The sequence below is a fragment of the Cutaneotrichosporon oleaginosum genome (assembly GCF_008065305.1).
Source record: "Cutaneotrichosporon oleaginosum strain ATCC 20508 chromosome Unknown ATCC20508_contig02, whole genome shotgun sequence".
Classification (NCBI taxonomy): domain Eukaryota; kingdom Fungi; phylum Basidiomycota; class Tremellomycetes; order Trichosporonales; family Trichosporonaceae; genus Cutaneotrichosporon; species Cutaneotrichosporon oleaginosum.
The window spans coordinates 99,015-114,405 of NW_027072171.1; the positions used below are offsets into that span (position 1 = coordinate 99,015).

General features: G+C 61.1%; 6 protein-coding genes across 6 annotated transcripts; 4 read left to right on the forward strand and 2 right to left on the reverse strand.

The window, feature by feature from the left end:
* Nucleotides 1-1,127: 1,127 nt before the first annotated feature.
* COLE_01721 (uncharacterized protein) lies at nt 1,128-3,709 on the forward strand (the record flags this gene model as incomplete). The annotated part of the gene is made up of 2 exons (XM_018424715.2): nt 1,128-2,345; nt 2,384-3,709. 2 exons carry the CDS (start codon nt 1,128-1,130, stop codon nt 3,707-3,709), a joined length of 2,544 nt encoding a protein of 847 aa, XP_018274776.1.
* Nucleotides 3,710-4,191: 482 nt separating this feature from the next.
* Nucleotides 4,192-4,527, reverse strand: COLE_01722 (uncharacterized protein; the record flags this gene model as incomplete). Its single annotated transcript, XM_018427180.2, has 1 exon — nt 4,192-4,527. The coding sequence occupies one exon, from the start codon at nt 4,525-4,527 to the stop codon at nt 4,192-4,194; it is 336 nt and encodes a 111-aa protein (XP_018274775.1).
* A 393-nt stretch (nt 4,528-4,920) lies between these two features.
* COLE_01723 (uncharacterized protein) lies at nt 4,921-7,016 on the forward strand (the record flags this gene model as incomplete). The annotated part of the gene is made up of 4 exons (XM_018424401.2): nt 4,921-5,134; nt 5,415-5,486; nt 5,526-6,006; nt 6,044-7,016. The coding sequence occupies 4 exons, from the start codon at nt 4,921-4,923 to the stop codon at nt 7,014-7,016; spliced, it is 1,740 nt and encodes a 579-aa protein (XP_018275621.2).
* A 752-nt stretch (nt 7,017-7,768) lies between these two features.
* COLE_01724 (uncharacterized protein) lies at nt 7,769-9,885 on the forward strand (the record flags this gene model as incomplete). The annotated part of the gene is made up of 4 exons (XM_018424402.2): nt 7,769-7,801; nt 7,935-8,009; nt 8,220-8,389; nt 8,907-9,885. 4 exons carry the CDS (start codon nt 7,769-7,771, stop codon nt 9,883-9,885), a joined length of 1,257 nt encoding a protein of 418 aa, XP_018275622.1.
* A 1,049-nt stretch (nt 9,886-10,934) lies between these two features.
* On the forward strand, nt 10,935-12,635 carry COLE_01725 (uncharacterized protein; the record flags this gene model as incomplete). The annotated part of the gene is made up of 3 exons (XM_018424403.2): nt 10,935-10,995; nt 11,114-11,231; nt 11,582-12,635. The coding sequence occupies 3 exons, from the start codon at nt 10,935-10,937 to the stop codon at nt 12,633-12,635; spliced, it is 1,233 nt and encodes a 410-aa protein (XP_018275623.1).
* Nucleotides 12,636-12,925: 290 nt separating this feature from the next.
* COLE_01726 (uncharacterized protein) lies at nt 12,926-15,206 on the reverse strand (the record flags this gene model as incomplete). The annotated part of the gene is made up of 7 exons (XM_018425594.1): nt 12,926-13,229; nt 13,265-13,506; nt 13,567-13,685; nt 14,424-14,725; nt 14,774-14,882; nt 14,930-14,997; nt 15,055-15,206. The coding sequence occupies 7 exons, from the start codon at nt 15,204-15,206 to the stop codon at nt 12,926-12,928; spliced, it is 1,296 nt and encodes a 431-aa protein (XP_018275624.1).
* Nucleotides 15,207-15,391: the final 185 nt, after the last annotated feature.

Below are 15,391 nucleotides of genomic sequence, written 5' to 3' on the forward strand. Positions count from 1 at the left end.
GATCTCGATGCGGGTTGCGCAGACGGGCCATCTGGATCCTGAGCTCGCACTCTTCTATCTTCTGTTGGCGTTCGTTCTCCCCCCTCTATGCCCACGGGAGAGGGGGCGCCCCGCTTCCCGCTTCATTGTCTGTGATCAAGCACGTCCGTGCCCCCCTCCCCCGCCTCTCCTTCGGCCTGGCGTAGTCTCCGCACATCACTCTTCTCATGCCTCCGTCACCGTGCGCTTCGACAGCGAGAGCGCAACCCTCATGGCCTCATGGCGCCCCCCCCCCCCCCCCCCCCCCCCCGTGCTCCCTCCTGTCCCGTGCCACCCCCATGTCGATCCGAGCACAAGCGTTCCGCATCTTCGGTTGGAGCGGGCGTCCCCGGCCACCGAGGTACTACTGTACGCGTCATTTTGACTGGCTTGCTTGGGACAATCGTCGGGTGGCTCGGTGGCTCGATGGCGAGCTCCGGTGCTCGGCTCTCGCCTTTATCTTGATCCTCATTCCCCACTTCCCTTTTCTCAACCCCCCCACCACACCCCCACCCCCACCCCCCTCCTCCATTTTACTCTTTCTCTTGGTTCATGGCGCTTGCTGTTGAGTGTGCTTTGCACGGGCTGTGCATCGCATACAAACAGCCTCTCCTCGCTTTACTGCGAACCACCGATCAGGCGTGCTGGCCGCAGGGCAAGAGGTAGCGAGCGAGCGACCCCACAATCATACTCGCGAGCGCCATCGTCATCACATCCCCCTCATCCCCCACTCTACTCCTCTCGTGCCAAGGTGGCGAGGTAGCCGACCATTGAGAGAAGCGGGCTTGTTGATCCATACCTACACACACACTCCCTCCATCTCTCCTCTTGTCTCTCCACCATGATCCTCCACACTCGCTCTGCAAAGGGCTGTAGCAAGACTGAGGGCATCGGCTCCTCAGCCCCAGTTGCTCCTCAGCGCCCCTCACGACGCCGTGGCGTTTCTGTCAAGCTCCTGCTCAAGCGTGCTAGAGGCAGTGCTGCAGCCAAACAGAAACTCGCGACCCCTCCTCCAACCCCCGCCTCCCCAATGTTCCAGATCCAGGTGGTGGGCTGCCCTCCTCTCCCCTCTTGGCTACGCTCGGACCACATCGCTGACCCTTTCACAGATGAACCCTCCCGCTCCTCAGCCATCGCTATGCGAGTCTCAGCAGACATCCCGTGAGCCGTCAACGTCTGGGCAGTCGTTTTCCTCGGCGACGAGCGAGCCGGCGTCCAATGCTGGGATTACTACTACCGGCGCAATGGTAGCCTCCCCAGTTGCGTTGGAGCCTACCGCCGCGCCGGCGATTCCCTCGCAGCAGTCGCAGCCGCAGCTGCCCCGCCGCGCGTACACAGAAAGCGGCACATCCACGCCCTCGTCTCCTACCACTCGTGAGGCAACACGCCAGGCCAAGCATCACACCGGGCCGCTGCACGATCTTCGTCGCTTCCTCAACCACCACATCGGCAACAACAACCACGACAAGGAGCGTGCGCACACGACAGGGGACTTGTCGCCTGGATCTGCTACGCCCATTTCTCCGTCGGGCGCGGCCACTCCTGGCGCCCAGCTCCGCGGCAGTAACTTCTTCACATCAGGCGGAAGCGGATCTACGACCCCTGCCCCGAGCGAGGGCACCCCTGACAGCCGCAGGACCACTGGTGACAAGAACGACAAAGATCATCACGGCCACCACTCGTCACACCTTGTCGGCTTCATGCGCCATCACCACCGCGACAAGGACGGTGAAAAGTCCCACTCGTCGCTCGCCTCGTTCTTCGGACACTCGGAAAAGAAGAAGCAGAAGAAGGAAAGGGAGCGCGCAGAGAAGGAGCGCAAGCTGTCGGGTGACGTGGGGGGTCACGATGGCTCGTCACGTCCATCGTCGGCCGCACCGAGCCGTACGCCTACGATGATGATGCTGGACAAGCAGCACCTGCACGACGACCACCATCTGCCATCAGGCGCCCACACGCCATCAAGGCACTCTGGCCACGCGACGCCAAAGAACCTCGGCGATTATCCCAGCGTTCCCGAACCTGTCATTGCCCTCACCCATCCGTCGTCTATCGAGGCTACACACGCTCACCTCACCAAGATGTACGGCAAGTGGGGACGCGTGCTCGGCTCGGGTGCTGGTGGTACAGTGCGCCTCATCAAGTCAGACTCGCGCAAGGGTGGCACCACTTACGCTGTCAAGGAGTTCCGACCGAGGAGGCAGGGCGAGAGCGAGAAGGAGTATCTGCGCAAGGTCACTGCCGAATTCTGCGTCGGCGTCACGCTGCACCACACCAACGTCATTGAAACGGTCGACATTGTCTGCGACCACGGCCGCTACTACGAGGTGAGTCAGGGGACACGGGACAGTCGCTGACAGAGCAGATCATGGAGTATGCGCCCTACGACCTGTTCTCTGTCGTCATGTCGGGCAAGATGAACCGGCCCGAGATCTACTGTGTGTTTCGTCAGATCATCGACGGTGTCAACTACCTCCACAGTATGGGTCTCGCGCATCGCGACCTGAAGCTTGACAACTGCGTCATGACCAGCGGTAACATTGTCAAGCTCATTGACTTTGGCACAGCCACTGTGTTCCACTACCCCGGCAAGCACCAGATTCCCGCATCTGGCGTGGTCGGATCAGACCCTTACCTGGCGCCCGAGGTTCTCACAAAGGAGACATACGACCCGCGACTCACGGACGTGTGGTCGGTGGCGATCATATTCATGTGCATGATCCTGCGCCGCTTCCCGTGGAAAATCCCCGACTACAAGACGGACATGAGCTTCAAGCTCTACGTCAACACACACCCGGATCTGTGCAAGAAGCCCGCGATCAAGACGCCTGCGCCTTCGGTCATAAACGGCCTTGACCACCCACGCCAGCGTGGACCTGGTCACGAGACACTCAAGGCTGACGGTTCGTCCACGCTTCCCTTTGTTGACCGGACGACGACTGCCTCGACCACGAGCACCGTCGTTCCTGGCAGCGGTGCCGCGCTTGGTACATCGTCTTCCAACTCGAGCAGCGACACGCAGACGCCGCGCGTTGATCGCTTGCAGATCACCGACAGCCCGGTACAGGACGCATCGGACAAGTACTTCCCGCGCAGGCATGACTCTACTGCTTCGCTGCCCGCCATTGCGGCTGGTCCGTTTGGCCGCCAGATCCCCGCGCGGCAGCAGACTTTGCCACCACCACAAGCGTTCCCGGCGGACGCGGTTGAAGCCAAGACGAAGCCCCGCGTGGGCGGCGGCCGCGACCGATCTGTGACGCTTGGTGCGCCAAGCGCGCCCAAGGAGGTGCGGCAAGAGCAGCAGAGGAGACGTGAGCGCGCGGCGAGCATCAGCTCGACGCGGACGTACACGACTGGCGGCGCGGAGAGTATATTCCGCCTGCTGCCGCGTGAGAGCCGCTCTGCAATTATGCGCATGCTTGCAGTAGAGCCGACGATCCGGTGCACGCTCGGTGACCTGCTGTTCGGCGAGGGCAAGGACGACCAGATGTGCCCGTGCGGCCGTGCCGAGTGCGGGGGCAGCCTGTCGAGGCCGCCGTCCGAGCTGACGGGCGTGGACGAGGACGACGACGAGGGCGACCACTGGATCCAGAGCATCGAGTGCTGCTCGCACCACCCGGGCAAGCCCGTCAACCACACGCACATCAAGGTCGTGCAGGACGAGAAGCCGAAGAAGAAGCTCTTCCACTAGACGGGGCATTGCTGAGGCCCGGCTGTGCGTGTTGCCTGAGCGTGCGTCAGCCGCTGGACATGTACTAAGCTAGCGCGTGTATTGTCGCATGGTTGATCTAGAATGTAGTAGTCTTGAGATTGGGGGTTGAGTTGGGTGTGGTTGTGGTTGTGGTTGTGGTTGTGGTGTGGCGTGAGGCGTGTGGCGTGTGGCGTGTGGCGTGTGGTGGCTGTCAAGCGGGCAACTGTCATGGAGGAGATGCGATACGATATGCCTTGCGCCACTCGGGCGGCGCCACAGATGTACACGGGGGGGGTCGCGTGTGAGGTAGTGGCGCGTTGCACAGCTGCACCTTGATCTACTGTACTGTAGTGATACCATGTTGCTGTTGGATGAGGGATGAGCGTGCGTGCTACAGAGGCTGCGTGGAGTGTGGAGATTGGCGTCGAGGTGAAACGATGGATGAAGATTTGTGCCTGTTCCTCAACTAACTTTGTTGCCAGTCAGCCTTGTTGGCAGCTCGCAGCTCGCAGCTCGCAGATGGCATCTGGCAGCGCGGCTATTGATCTAGCTCGCAGGATTGATCTAGATCGCGGCTTGTCGTGCCGCTCAACCGTCCAAGATTGCGCGAGTACCGCAGGTTGTAGAGTATGACTGTAGTGTAGGATCGCCAGACGCCAGGCCGCCGGGCGCCACACCTGTCCTCTATCCTCCCTTCCCATACAGCATGGACTTGGAACATGGACAGAAACTAGCATGCAGAGTAATACTGTAGATGTAGAATGCATACATACTGTACGCAAGGTTGAGAGTTTGCTGCGCACAAAGAGAGCCTGCATAGAGCAAGGGCGGAGGGAGGTGCGGGATGAGAGGGATGAGAGGGGAGTGAGCAACGTCCCTGGGTGCTACGTGTTGGCCTGTCCCTGAATAGCCTCCACCCCATGAATTAGCAGCCACAATTAATTCAATCGCCACGCACAAACTCTTCGACTCTCGACACTGCTTTATCCTCGACGCTCGCTACCTCCTCCGTCCTCCGTCTTCCGTCTCTTCCGTCTCGGCCACCAATTAGTCCCCCCCCCGTCTTGCGCTGCGGACTGCGATCCACTCACCCTCACCCTCTCCCTCCCCCTCACCCCCCTCTCCCTATCGCTCCTCACCACGCGCGCCCCACTTCCTCTCTCCGCCCCGTCTCCCCCCCCCCCCCCCCCCCTCCCCCCCTCCTCTCCATCATGTCTCTTCGCCCTCGCGCATCGCCAGGACCCCCCGCATCGCCCCCCGAGCCCGACACCCCAGCAGCGCACTACACAGACCGCCTGGATCTCGGGACCGAGGCCTCGCGCATCGCCGCCGCCGCGCATGTCCACGAGCACGGCGTCAGGCATGGGGGATGGGCAGGCGCCCGCAGCAGATGGGCGGCACGGTTGAGACGCAAGGGCAAGTTCGGTGAGTTTATCGAGGCGGAGAATGCACGCGTACATGAGCGAACGAGCGAGAGGACGGACGCGCGCCTCGGAACGTGCCGAGGAGGCTGTCACGAGTGCGCTTGGACTCTTCGCGTCCGGTGGCTTGCGGCTCGTTGGCTCGTTGGCTCGTCGGCTCGTTGGCCCGCCGCTTCAGCTGTTGGATCTTCATGGCCTCGGCGGGTCGTCTCGTCTTCATCCTACAATGTTGCAGCGGCCACGACCCAACTTATTTCCACGCACAAGAGCATTGATAACACCAGGCTTGTCGCAGCGCGCATGGCTCGCCATCACCATCATCATCGGCTTCGTGCTCCTCACCAAGCTGATAGTCCGTGAGTGATTTCCCGAGTTTTGGCCAGCACTAACGACAGCGTCCGAGACGGCGACCAACCCCACAGTGGAGGAGTTTAACGAGCTCAAGCCCCACGACTATCTCAACAACTCGATGACTGAACCAGCACCATTCGAGTTCTGCCCCGTCTTTGGGCCGGGCGACGCGATCGCCGCTCGCCGCGGCCAGTTTGAGCTGCTCCGTTCGCGCGTGCACACGGGCACTGGCGCGCGCATCCACCGTGTTCTGCGCAAAGCGATGAAGGGCCTCCCCGTAACCATCTCGGTTCTCGGCGGCTCCGTCACGGCATGCCACGGCGCCGGCGACGACCCCATCGCCCCCGAGTGCTACCCGGCACGCCTGTTCAACTGGTGGAACTCGGTGTTCCCGCATCCCGCCAACGAGCTCACCAACGGTGCTGTCAAGCGCACAGACTCGGCATACTACGCCTACTGCTCACGGCATCACCTCCCGGACCAGACAGACTTGGTCATCCTCGAGTTTGACACTAGCGACCCAAAGTGAGCCAAACTGGAAAAGCATACAAACTGACCGCAGTGACCGCGAGTACCTCGAGCACTTTGAGCTTCTCGTTCGCTCTCTCCTCGTCCGTGACGACAAGCCCGCGGTCATCATCCTCGGGCACTTCAGCCCCCAGGTGCAGGCACAAAACGGGTACGCGGGCCCAGAGCTGCTGCACAACGTCGTGGCGCAGTTCTACGACGTGCCGCACATCAGTGCCAAGGGCCTGCTGTACGACCAGTACTTTGAGCGGCCGGACAGGGTGCTCTCGGAGAGCTACTTTGGCTCGCACCTGATCAACAAGGACGGGCACGACATGATGGCGGACGTGGTCATTTCTTATCTCATGTCGCAGATCTGCACGAGCTGGTCGTCGATGCTGGGCTACTCATTCAACACGCCTGCGCTAATCATTTCTGGCGAGTCCGGGAGCGGGGTGGGGCCGTTCGGCGGCCTCGGCCTGCGTCCGAACCAAGAGCCGGGCTTGCCGGAGAAGGAAGACGCAGAGCCGACAGGCAAGAACGCGGCGCTCGAAGTACCCTCGATGCGGCTGCAAAACTTGCCGAACGACGCAAAAGACTTTCACGAAGTACAGCCGTACTGCGTGTCCGCGGCGGACTTGGTCAACCCGCTGCCCGAGTCCATCTTTTACGGGTCGGGCTGGGTGACGTACCACCCGCCCGAGAACGCGATCGGCGAAGACAGGTTCTACTGGTACGCGGAGCAGCCGACGTCGCGGCTGCGCGTGCCGCTGCGCATTGGCGCGGGCGACGTCGGCATCTACTTTATCCAGCACCCGCTGGACAAGCCGGCGGCGACGGTCAAGTGCTGGGTGGACGACAACATGGATGGCGCCAAGACGCTGCGCGGCAACGCCGAGACCGAGGAGCCGATCGCGACGCTCCAGCTCATCGACCACAACGTGTCCCCCGGCTCGCACTTTGTCGAGTGCATGCTCGACGGCGAGAAGGGGGGGCCGCCGCTGCCGTTCAAGATCCTTGCTATGTGAGTGGCGTGGGGGACGCGAGCTGACGGCAGCGTGAACACTTGATTCTGGGCGAGCAGGTGAGCAGGCGACGTCTGACAACTGGCCGACTGGCTGGTGTCAGCAAGTCACCGTTCACCGAGCGAGTACGAGTACCGGAATCACCACGAAAAGGCGCATCCGCAACCACTGCATGCATTGTCACTGTGGATCCCCGTGGCGCGTGGCCTGTGGCCTGTGACCTGTGACCTGTGACCTGTGGCCTATGGGACCACGGGGATCCCCATAGCTATAGAGTAGATGAGATTCACGTATGATGAACTGGCTGGCTGTATGCTGCTACTGTTAGACGCGCGCCACTGTCCTTGGCAAACGGCGGGTGTGGGGATGGGGGATATAAGCGGGAGATCGGGAGACACTGATGGAAAGAGAGAGCGAGATGCGGGGCCGCCGGCGCCGGGTGTCCGCGATGGTGAAGCCACGGTGGATCGGCCTGAAAGCCGAATCGAGGGCGGGACGGGTCACCGCCCAAAACTCGACGGCATCCAGGCACGGGCAAGAGGCCCACCGTAGCCGCGCCTTCACCCAGGCAGGCAGGCAGGCAGGCAGACCTTCCTTCCCCAGCACATCGGCAACACGCGAGTGACATCCCCATCTCCTCCCCCCTCCTCGTCGTCGTCGTCCTCCTCTTTCTCTTTCTCCTTCTCTTTCCATTCTCATCTCTTTCTCTCTTCTCCATCTCTTTTACCCCCCTCCTCCCTCCCCCCTCCACCACCATGCTCCGCCTCGCACCCCTCCGCACCACCCTCGTAAGTCTCCACTCTCCACTGCCGCCGGCATGCCGCGGGGAAACCCGCCCCCCCGAGCCCCCGACGGACCGGCTCGCTCGCCTCACGCGCCTGTCACCTCTTGATATTGTTTTCATGCTGACGCGGGGCCCAGCGCGCACACGCTGCCCAAGTCCAGCGCCGCAACCTCAGCATCCACGAGTACCAGAGTGTCCAGCTGCTCAACAAGGTGAGTTGGTTTTTCGGTAGAGGCAAAATCTGGCAGAGGGAATCAGGGGGGGGTAGTCACGGTCACTGTAGAGGCGGGATCGCGTCGAGACGCCGACGCAGCGGCCTTGGCGATGGAGATGGGCGAGATGGACAAGGCTGACTTTGACTTTTGTCTGGGTCTCGCCGCTCACTTAGTTGCCTCCTTCCTTCACCTCCCCGCTGACATCAGTACGGCGTCCCCACCCCCAAGGGCGTCCCAGCGTTCACCCCCGCCGAGGCCGAGGCCGAGGCAAAGAACTTTGGCGGGCCCGTCGTCGTCAAGGCCCAGGTCCTTGCCGGTGGCCGTGGCAAGGGGCACTTTGCAAATGGGTTCCAGGGCGGTGTGCACATGGCTGATACGTGAGTACTGATTCGAGTTGGAGGACATGTCTGGAGAGGAGAGGTCATGGAGCACTCGCAAGCAGCGAGCAGACGGCAGCACCCAGCGACTGTGATAGCAGGCAAGCTCCTTTTTCATACGTTACGAGGAGGCTTGCAGCTCGGACAGCGGATCAGCGTTCAGCGCCGCTCCCTCGCAACTTGCACCCCCGCAGCTCCCGCCACACGCATGCCTCATGCCTCATGTCTGGCTGGTCGAGCTGGTGCCAGGCGGCTGCACCCACCGCACTCGCCGGGCCGCCGCTTTGCCGCATGTCCGGCTATACGATTGGGCCATCGGCGGTGGGCGGTTGGACTAGAGAGCTCGCCGGTTGGCTGCTTGACCTTTTGACTGTCGAGGGCCCCGCCGCCTGTCATTTGTGGGATGGTGGGCGGAACCCGGGGTTGAGTGAACCGGATATCCGGTTAGACTACTCCATGCCGGGCAACTCACCCTCCCAGATAGCCCCTCCTCCCGTATGAGCTCGCTGACACCCAGCCCCGCTCAGGCCAAGGACTTTGCTTCCAAGATGCTTGGCCAGAGCCTCATCACCAAGCAGACCGGCGCCGGTGGCCGCCCATGCAACGCCGTCATGATTGCCGAGCGGATGCCCCCCGCCAAGGAGTACTACGCTGCTATCCTCCTTGACCGTGCTCGTGGCTCTCCTGTGCTCGTGGCTTCCAACCAGGGTGGCATGAACATTGAGGACGTCGCACATGACACCCCCGAGGCTATCATCACCACCAACCTCGACTTTGAGAACGGCCTCTCCAAGGCTGACGGTGTTGCCCTCGCCGAGAAGCTCGGCTTTGCGGAGAAGTCGCGTGAGAACGCCGCCGACGTCTTCAACAAGCTTTACACCATCTTCAAGGAGAAGGACAGCACCCAGATCGAGATTAACCCCCTTGGCGAGCTTCCCGACGGCACTGTTCTTTGCATGGACGCCAAGTTTGGCTTTGACGACAACGCCGACTTCCGCCAGAAGGAGGTCTTTGAGCTGCGTGACAAGAGCCAGGAGGACGCCGAGGAGGTCAAGGCCGCCGAGTACGGCCTCAACTTTATCAAGCTCGACGGCGACATTGGCTGCCTCGTCAACGGTGCCGGTCTCGCCATGGCCACCATGGACGTGCTCAAGCTCTACGGCGGCGACCCGGCCAACTTCCTCGACGTCGGTGGTGGCGCCACGGCCGAGGCCGTCAAGGCCGCGTTCACCCTCATCATGTCGTCCAAGAACGTCAAGTCGATCTTTGTCAACATTTTCGGCGGCATCATGCGCTGCGACGTCATTGCCGAGGGCATTATCAACGCGTCCAAGGAGCTCGAGATGACCATCCCCCTTGTCGTCCGTCTGCAGGGCACCAAGGAGGCCGAGGCCAAGAAGATGATCAAGGAGTCGGGCCTGTCCATCTACTCGTACGACATTCTCGACGACGCAGCCGACGCGGCCGTCAAGCTCGCAAAGGGCGCCTCTTTGTAGTCTTGTTCGTAGATAGATCTGCTCTTGTATGATGTAGAATTGCGCGGCAGGGGGGTGTGCTCGGTGCTGAGGACTGGACTGCTTGACCAGTGTGTCACCCGATTAGATGTTGCAGCGCTGACTCTACATGACCCTGCGACCGCTGGCTTGCCGTCCGTCTCGACCATGTGCGACCCCAACCTGCTGCCCCACTTTGTCGCATACATCGTGCCACTGGCGGCCCATTGCCCATTGCCCATTGCCCACACTACGAGTACTGCCCACTTTACCATCCCCTTTGAGCGTCCTGCAGGCGTCTGCAGGTGTATGCAGGCGTCAGCAGGCGCAAGCCACGCGCACGCGTCAACCGAGTGTTCACTCAATCACTGCACTCACTCACCCTACTCGTAGAGTTAGTGAACAGCATCTCTTCATCGCTATTCGGCATCTGGGCTATGGGGCGTGAGGCGTACAAGACACTCAGCACATACTGTAGTCGCCGAGGCCGAGGGCGGTGCAGCGCGGTTCATACAAGAGCTGTGCCGCAGCGCATCTCGCTTGCTGTCTCCAGTCGGCTCGCTCCCAGTATTCTGGAGGGCTAGAGCGACGAGGAGATGGCATACTGTACACAGTCGAAGACGCAGCCGCGTTGAATTTTCAGCTGTGGCGACGCGTCACGTCGCGCAGCATGTCCGAGGTGGGCACATCAGGGCAGAACACAGGGTGGGGGCGCAGGGGGTGACGCTCGGATCACAACGCCCGCGCCGCCGTCTCCACAGTCGACGACAGGCAACGCAATGCATCCATCGTCTCTTTCTCTCTTTCTCAATTTCTCATCCTCTACTCTCCTCCTCTCTTGCACACTTACATCCTCGACAACGCCATCGTCGACACCGACACCCCCACTTCCAGCTCTGACGTGTGCCTGCTACGTCGATTTGTAACCGCGGACCCTGCCCAGCCTCCCGAGTTAACTGCCCTCCCTGCCTTTTGCTCTCTCCATCGCTCCATCTCCATAATCTCTCTCCACTCTCTCCTCTCTTCGCCCTCTGCCCCTCCCCCTCCTAGCCATGAACGCCCAGCAGCGCATCGAGCGCCAGCTCGAAGAGGTCCTCAAAATGCCCGGCAACGGTACGTCGTGTGCCTCCGCGTCACGCGAGCTTTCGGTCTCGGCGTACACAGGCATCTGTGCGCCGTAGCGAGTCCATCACCCCGCTCCACCCGCTCCATGACCGAAGACTGACTCCAGACCGTTGCGCCGACTGTCGCGCTGCCGCCCCTCGCTGGGCCAGTGTCAACCTCGGCATCTTCCTTTGCGTCACTTGCGCCAGCATCCACAGGAAGATGGGCACCCATCGATCGCGAGTGTGAGTCCTTTTCTCGGCCTTGGGATCTGGGGCGGTGGGGGGCGGTGGGGGGCGGTGAAATGGGGTGTTTGTCAATGCCGCCGGGATACAGGTCTTTGGCGGAGCTGGGGAGATCTGCGCGCGGAGCTTGTACCAGCGACGCCGACACCTCAACCCCTTCCTCAATGCCTAGGCAATGCTCCGAACCTGCCGTTCTGTTTCGGACAGTCCGTCCCATCGTTCACATCGGGTCGGCGGGCAAAGCTTTTCTTTGTGGGATCGCACGATGGTCCCATCATTCCGCTCCAAGGCGGTGGTTCTTTCATCGCCACTCACCCCAACACCCTACGTCATGATTTCGCTGACAGCAGCAAGTCGTGCACTTTGGACGAGTGGACGCGCGAGCAGGTCATGGGCATGAAAGAGATGGGCAACATCAAGTCCAACGCCATCTACAACCCCGACCCCAAGCGAAACCCGCCACCAGCAACTGTGAGCGATGAACGCGACTCGGAGATCCAGAAGTTCATCCGGCGCAAATACGAACTGGGAGCGTTCAAGGCTGGTGCTGGGCGAGACTTGGCTTCTGCGAGCGTCAACAGCCGCACCCAGGCGTTGCAGGCCCGCGGACTTGCTCCACCAAAGTCCTCGACCCCCCCTCCGCCCGACACGAACAGGTCGCTCCCTGCCCTGCCACCAGGTTCTTCGCGCCGCCCCGCCCGCTCAAACAGTAACGCTCCCGTGTGGTCGTCGCTCGGGCAGAGCAACACGGGCTCGAGCAGCTCGTCGTCATCCAACAGCCTCGCGCCACCCGTGACGCCCGCCGCGCTCCCGCCGCGCAGCGCAAGCCACTCGTCGCCAAACCAAGCCCCATCACTCCTCAAACCCGCTCAGGGCGAGCAGCGCAACGGCGACCTGCTGGTCGACACGGGCGGCTCGTCGTCATCAACACGGCCGCTCCAACTCGCCGGCTTCCCCACCGTGCCCGCTGCGCCGGCCGTCCTGCCCCTCCCCTCGCCCAACGGGCCGGCGCCATCGCCGCTCGCACTCGGTCAGCAAGCCTTCTTCCAGCAGTTCTCCCCGACCGCCGCGCCGTCCAACAACCCCTTCGCGATGCAGTACGGCCAGACCCTGTCGCCCATGGGCGCGCCATACATGCAGACCCACATGGGCAACCAGCTCGGCATGAACGGCATGAGCATGGGCAACATGACCATGGGCATGGGAGGCATGGGCATGGGCATGGGCATGGGCATGATGGGCTCGAGTCCCAACGGCATGTCTATGCAGCAGGGCATGAACTCGGCCGGGATGGGTATGAATGGCAGCATGGCAGGCGCCATGGGCAACGGCATGGGCGGCGTCCAGATGGCCCAGCCCGTCCAGTACCAGCAGCAGCAGTACTGGCAGTCGGGATACATGTAGCTGCTGCCCTGCACTATTCGGCGCGGACACTGGGATACCAAGATCGAGTTGCACTTTTTGTTGTATTGTAGACACGATGCAGGCGTAGAGATCAGAGATGATGTAGCCGAAGAGCTTAGACACGTCGTCCTTGTAGCTAAGAGTTGCGGACTCGTTGAGTGAGTGCATGATTCATCGTTCCCCGCCTACGAGCTCCCCACTCTCTTGTCATGGAGTTTACGAGTTTCATAACAGCAGAAATACATATCCCAACCCAGTGCCTCTAGCACGCGCCTTTGCGCTTGTGCCTTTTACGACGTCATGTAGGTGGCGGGGTCGATCGACTCAGGCATCGTGGGGATAGCGACGGTGAAGCGCTCCTGAATCTTCTTGAGAACCTCCTCGTCCTCGGCCGACGAGACGAACGAGATCGCAAGACCCTTGGTGCCGAAACGGCCCGCACGACCCACGCGGTGGAGGTACGAGTCGGCGTCGGCGGGCGCGTCGTAGTTGATGACGACGTTGACGCGCTCGACGTCGATGCCGCGGCCGAAGATGTCAGTCGCGACGAGGATACGCTTCTCAAACGCCTTGAACTGCTGGAAACGCGAGATACTGCCGCTGTCAGCTTCGCCCAAAGCGTGACTCACCGCTCCTCCTGCTTCAGAGCAGAGTGGATGCAGATAGAGGGGAAGTTGCACTGCTGCAGCAGCGTGTCGAGCTGCGTCGCGCGCGCAACCGACTTGACGAAAATGCAGACCTGGTTGAACTCGAGCGAGTCGAGCAGGTCGTTGAGCTTCCGGTTCTTCTCGCGCTCCTCGAGCTTGAGGAAGTACTGCTGCAGACCGTGGAGCGTCAACTTGGTCTCGTCGTCGACGTAGATCTCGAGGGGCTGGTGTGAGCAACGGGCGCCTTCGGTAGACACAGTGGGATATTGCCAGGCTCGACTCACGCTCTGCATGAACTTCTTGCAGGTTGTGCGGATCTCCTTCGAAAGGGTGGCCGAGAACATCATCACCTGCTTGTGGTGGGGCGTCGCCTTGAAGACCTCCTGAACGTCCCGGCGCATGTCTGTGGGTTAAAGTAAGGTTAGAGTTTGTGTCGGTGCCGCCAACAACGTCGTGGTGGCGAGAGCAGGGACAATTCGGGGTGGTGGACAGTGATGATGGAGTAGGCGGAAAAGGAGGCATGTAGTTGACGAAGAGAGGGGAAGGTTACGGGTAACAAACAGCATGTGTTGAAGGATGTGATAGTCGGCGAGCGAAGAGAGAAACCGTGAGCACTTATCCTTGAACGAACAGAAGATGATACAAGCCGGGGAATCGTCCCGACAGCCGATGAACCGAGACCGCGACCGAGGACGCAACTGCAAAGCTGCCCCTCTCTTGACACCGTCATTGCCTGCTCCGTTGCCTCGCCTGTCAAGGGTCACTGGCGTTCGGAGTCAAGCTCTTGGTCGTCTTGCCATTGTGCACTCGCCGGCTCGTAGAGCTGCAGTCGCACATCTCACACTCGCCTCGCCTCCGCGCAGGCTGTTTTCACGTCCATGCACGACGACGAAGGGGCGGAGAACATGTTGCAAGCTGCATGCGGTCGAAACGCAGTGCAGGAGCGACTTCTCAAGCAGCGCACCGCTCGAGCAGCTCAGTCCGACAACTCGCGCGCGAACGTCTTGCCCTGGCTCGTCACTCGGTATTGCTCCTGGGTGTGCGACACACTTGCGGTGCAGATATGCACACCCAAGACTCGGCCTTCGGCAGTCGGGACGGAAGGGAATAGTTGTAGAACCGGAAGGAAGTTAAGACTAACCGAGTTGATCAAGCATCTTGTCGCACTCGTCGAGAACGAAGTGCTTCACTTTGGAGGCGTTAAGCTTCTTGTCACGAACAAGGGCCATCAAACGACCGGGGGTGCCAACAACGATGTGGGGGCACTTTTCCTTGTTGGAGAGCACCTCAATGTCGGCCGAGATAGGAGTGCCGCCGTAGACGACGCCGGTGCGCACATTGGTCATGTACTTAGAGAAACGAGTGAACTCGTTACGGATCTGGTACGCCAACTCGCGCGTGTGGCACATAACAATGATCGAGACCTCGCCGTCGACAGGCTCGCTACATGTCAGCTTGTCATCATTTAAGCACGAGGTAAGCAGGACTCACATCTGCTGAAGGGAAGCAAGAACGAAAACAGCCGTCTTGCCCATACCCGACTTGGCCTGGCAGAGGACGTCGGTACCAAGGATGGCCTGGGGGATGCACTCCTGCTGGACTGGCCTGATCAGCGTCGCGCCTACAAGGAAAAGGATGAGATCTTACCCTCCGAGGGGTGCTCGAAACCAAGATCCGAGATGGCGCGAAGAATCTCAGGCTTGAGAAGGAAGTCACTAGGGGAGTTAGCGAGAAGCAGAGCCAACAGAGCCGCGCCGAGTGTGGAGACTCACCGGAAGCCAGTAGAGTGAATACCGACATAACTGCCCTTCTTCTCGCCGTCGGCCGCCTCGGCGCCGTCAGCGGCGGCAGTGGCTGCGGGGGCGACATAGGTGTCCTCGGCCTCGTCGTAGTCAACAAGCTCCTCAGTGTCCTCGGGCGCCATCTTGGAAGATATTGTGATTAGGTCTGTGGAAGTGCGTGAGTTGATTGAACTGAAGGGTGGTGGTGGTGGTGGTGTTGTTGTTGCGAGGAACAAGCTGCTGGCTGTGCACTCATGGCCGGTCGATTATATCGAGTTGAAGGGGGAGAGTACGCACGGGTAGGGTGAAGGGAAGAGGGGGAGAGATG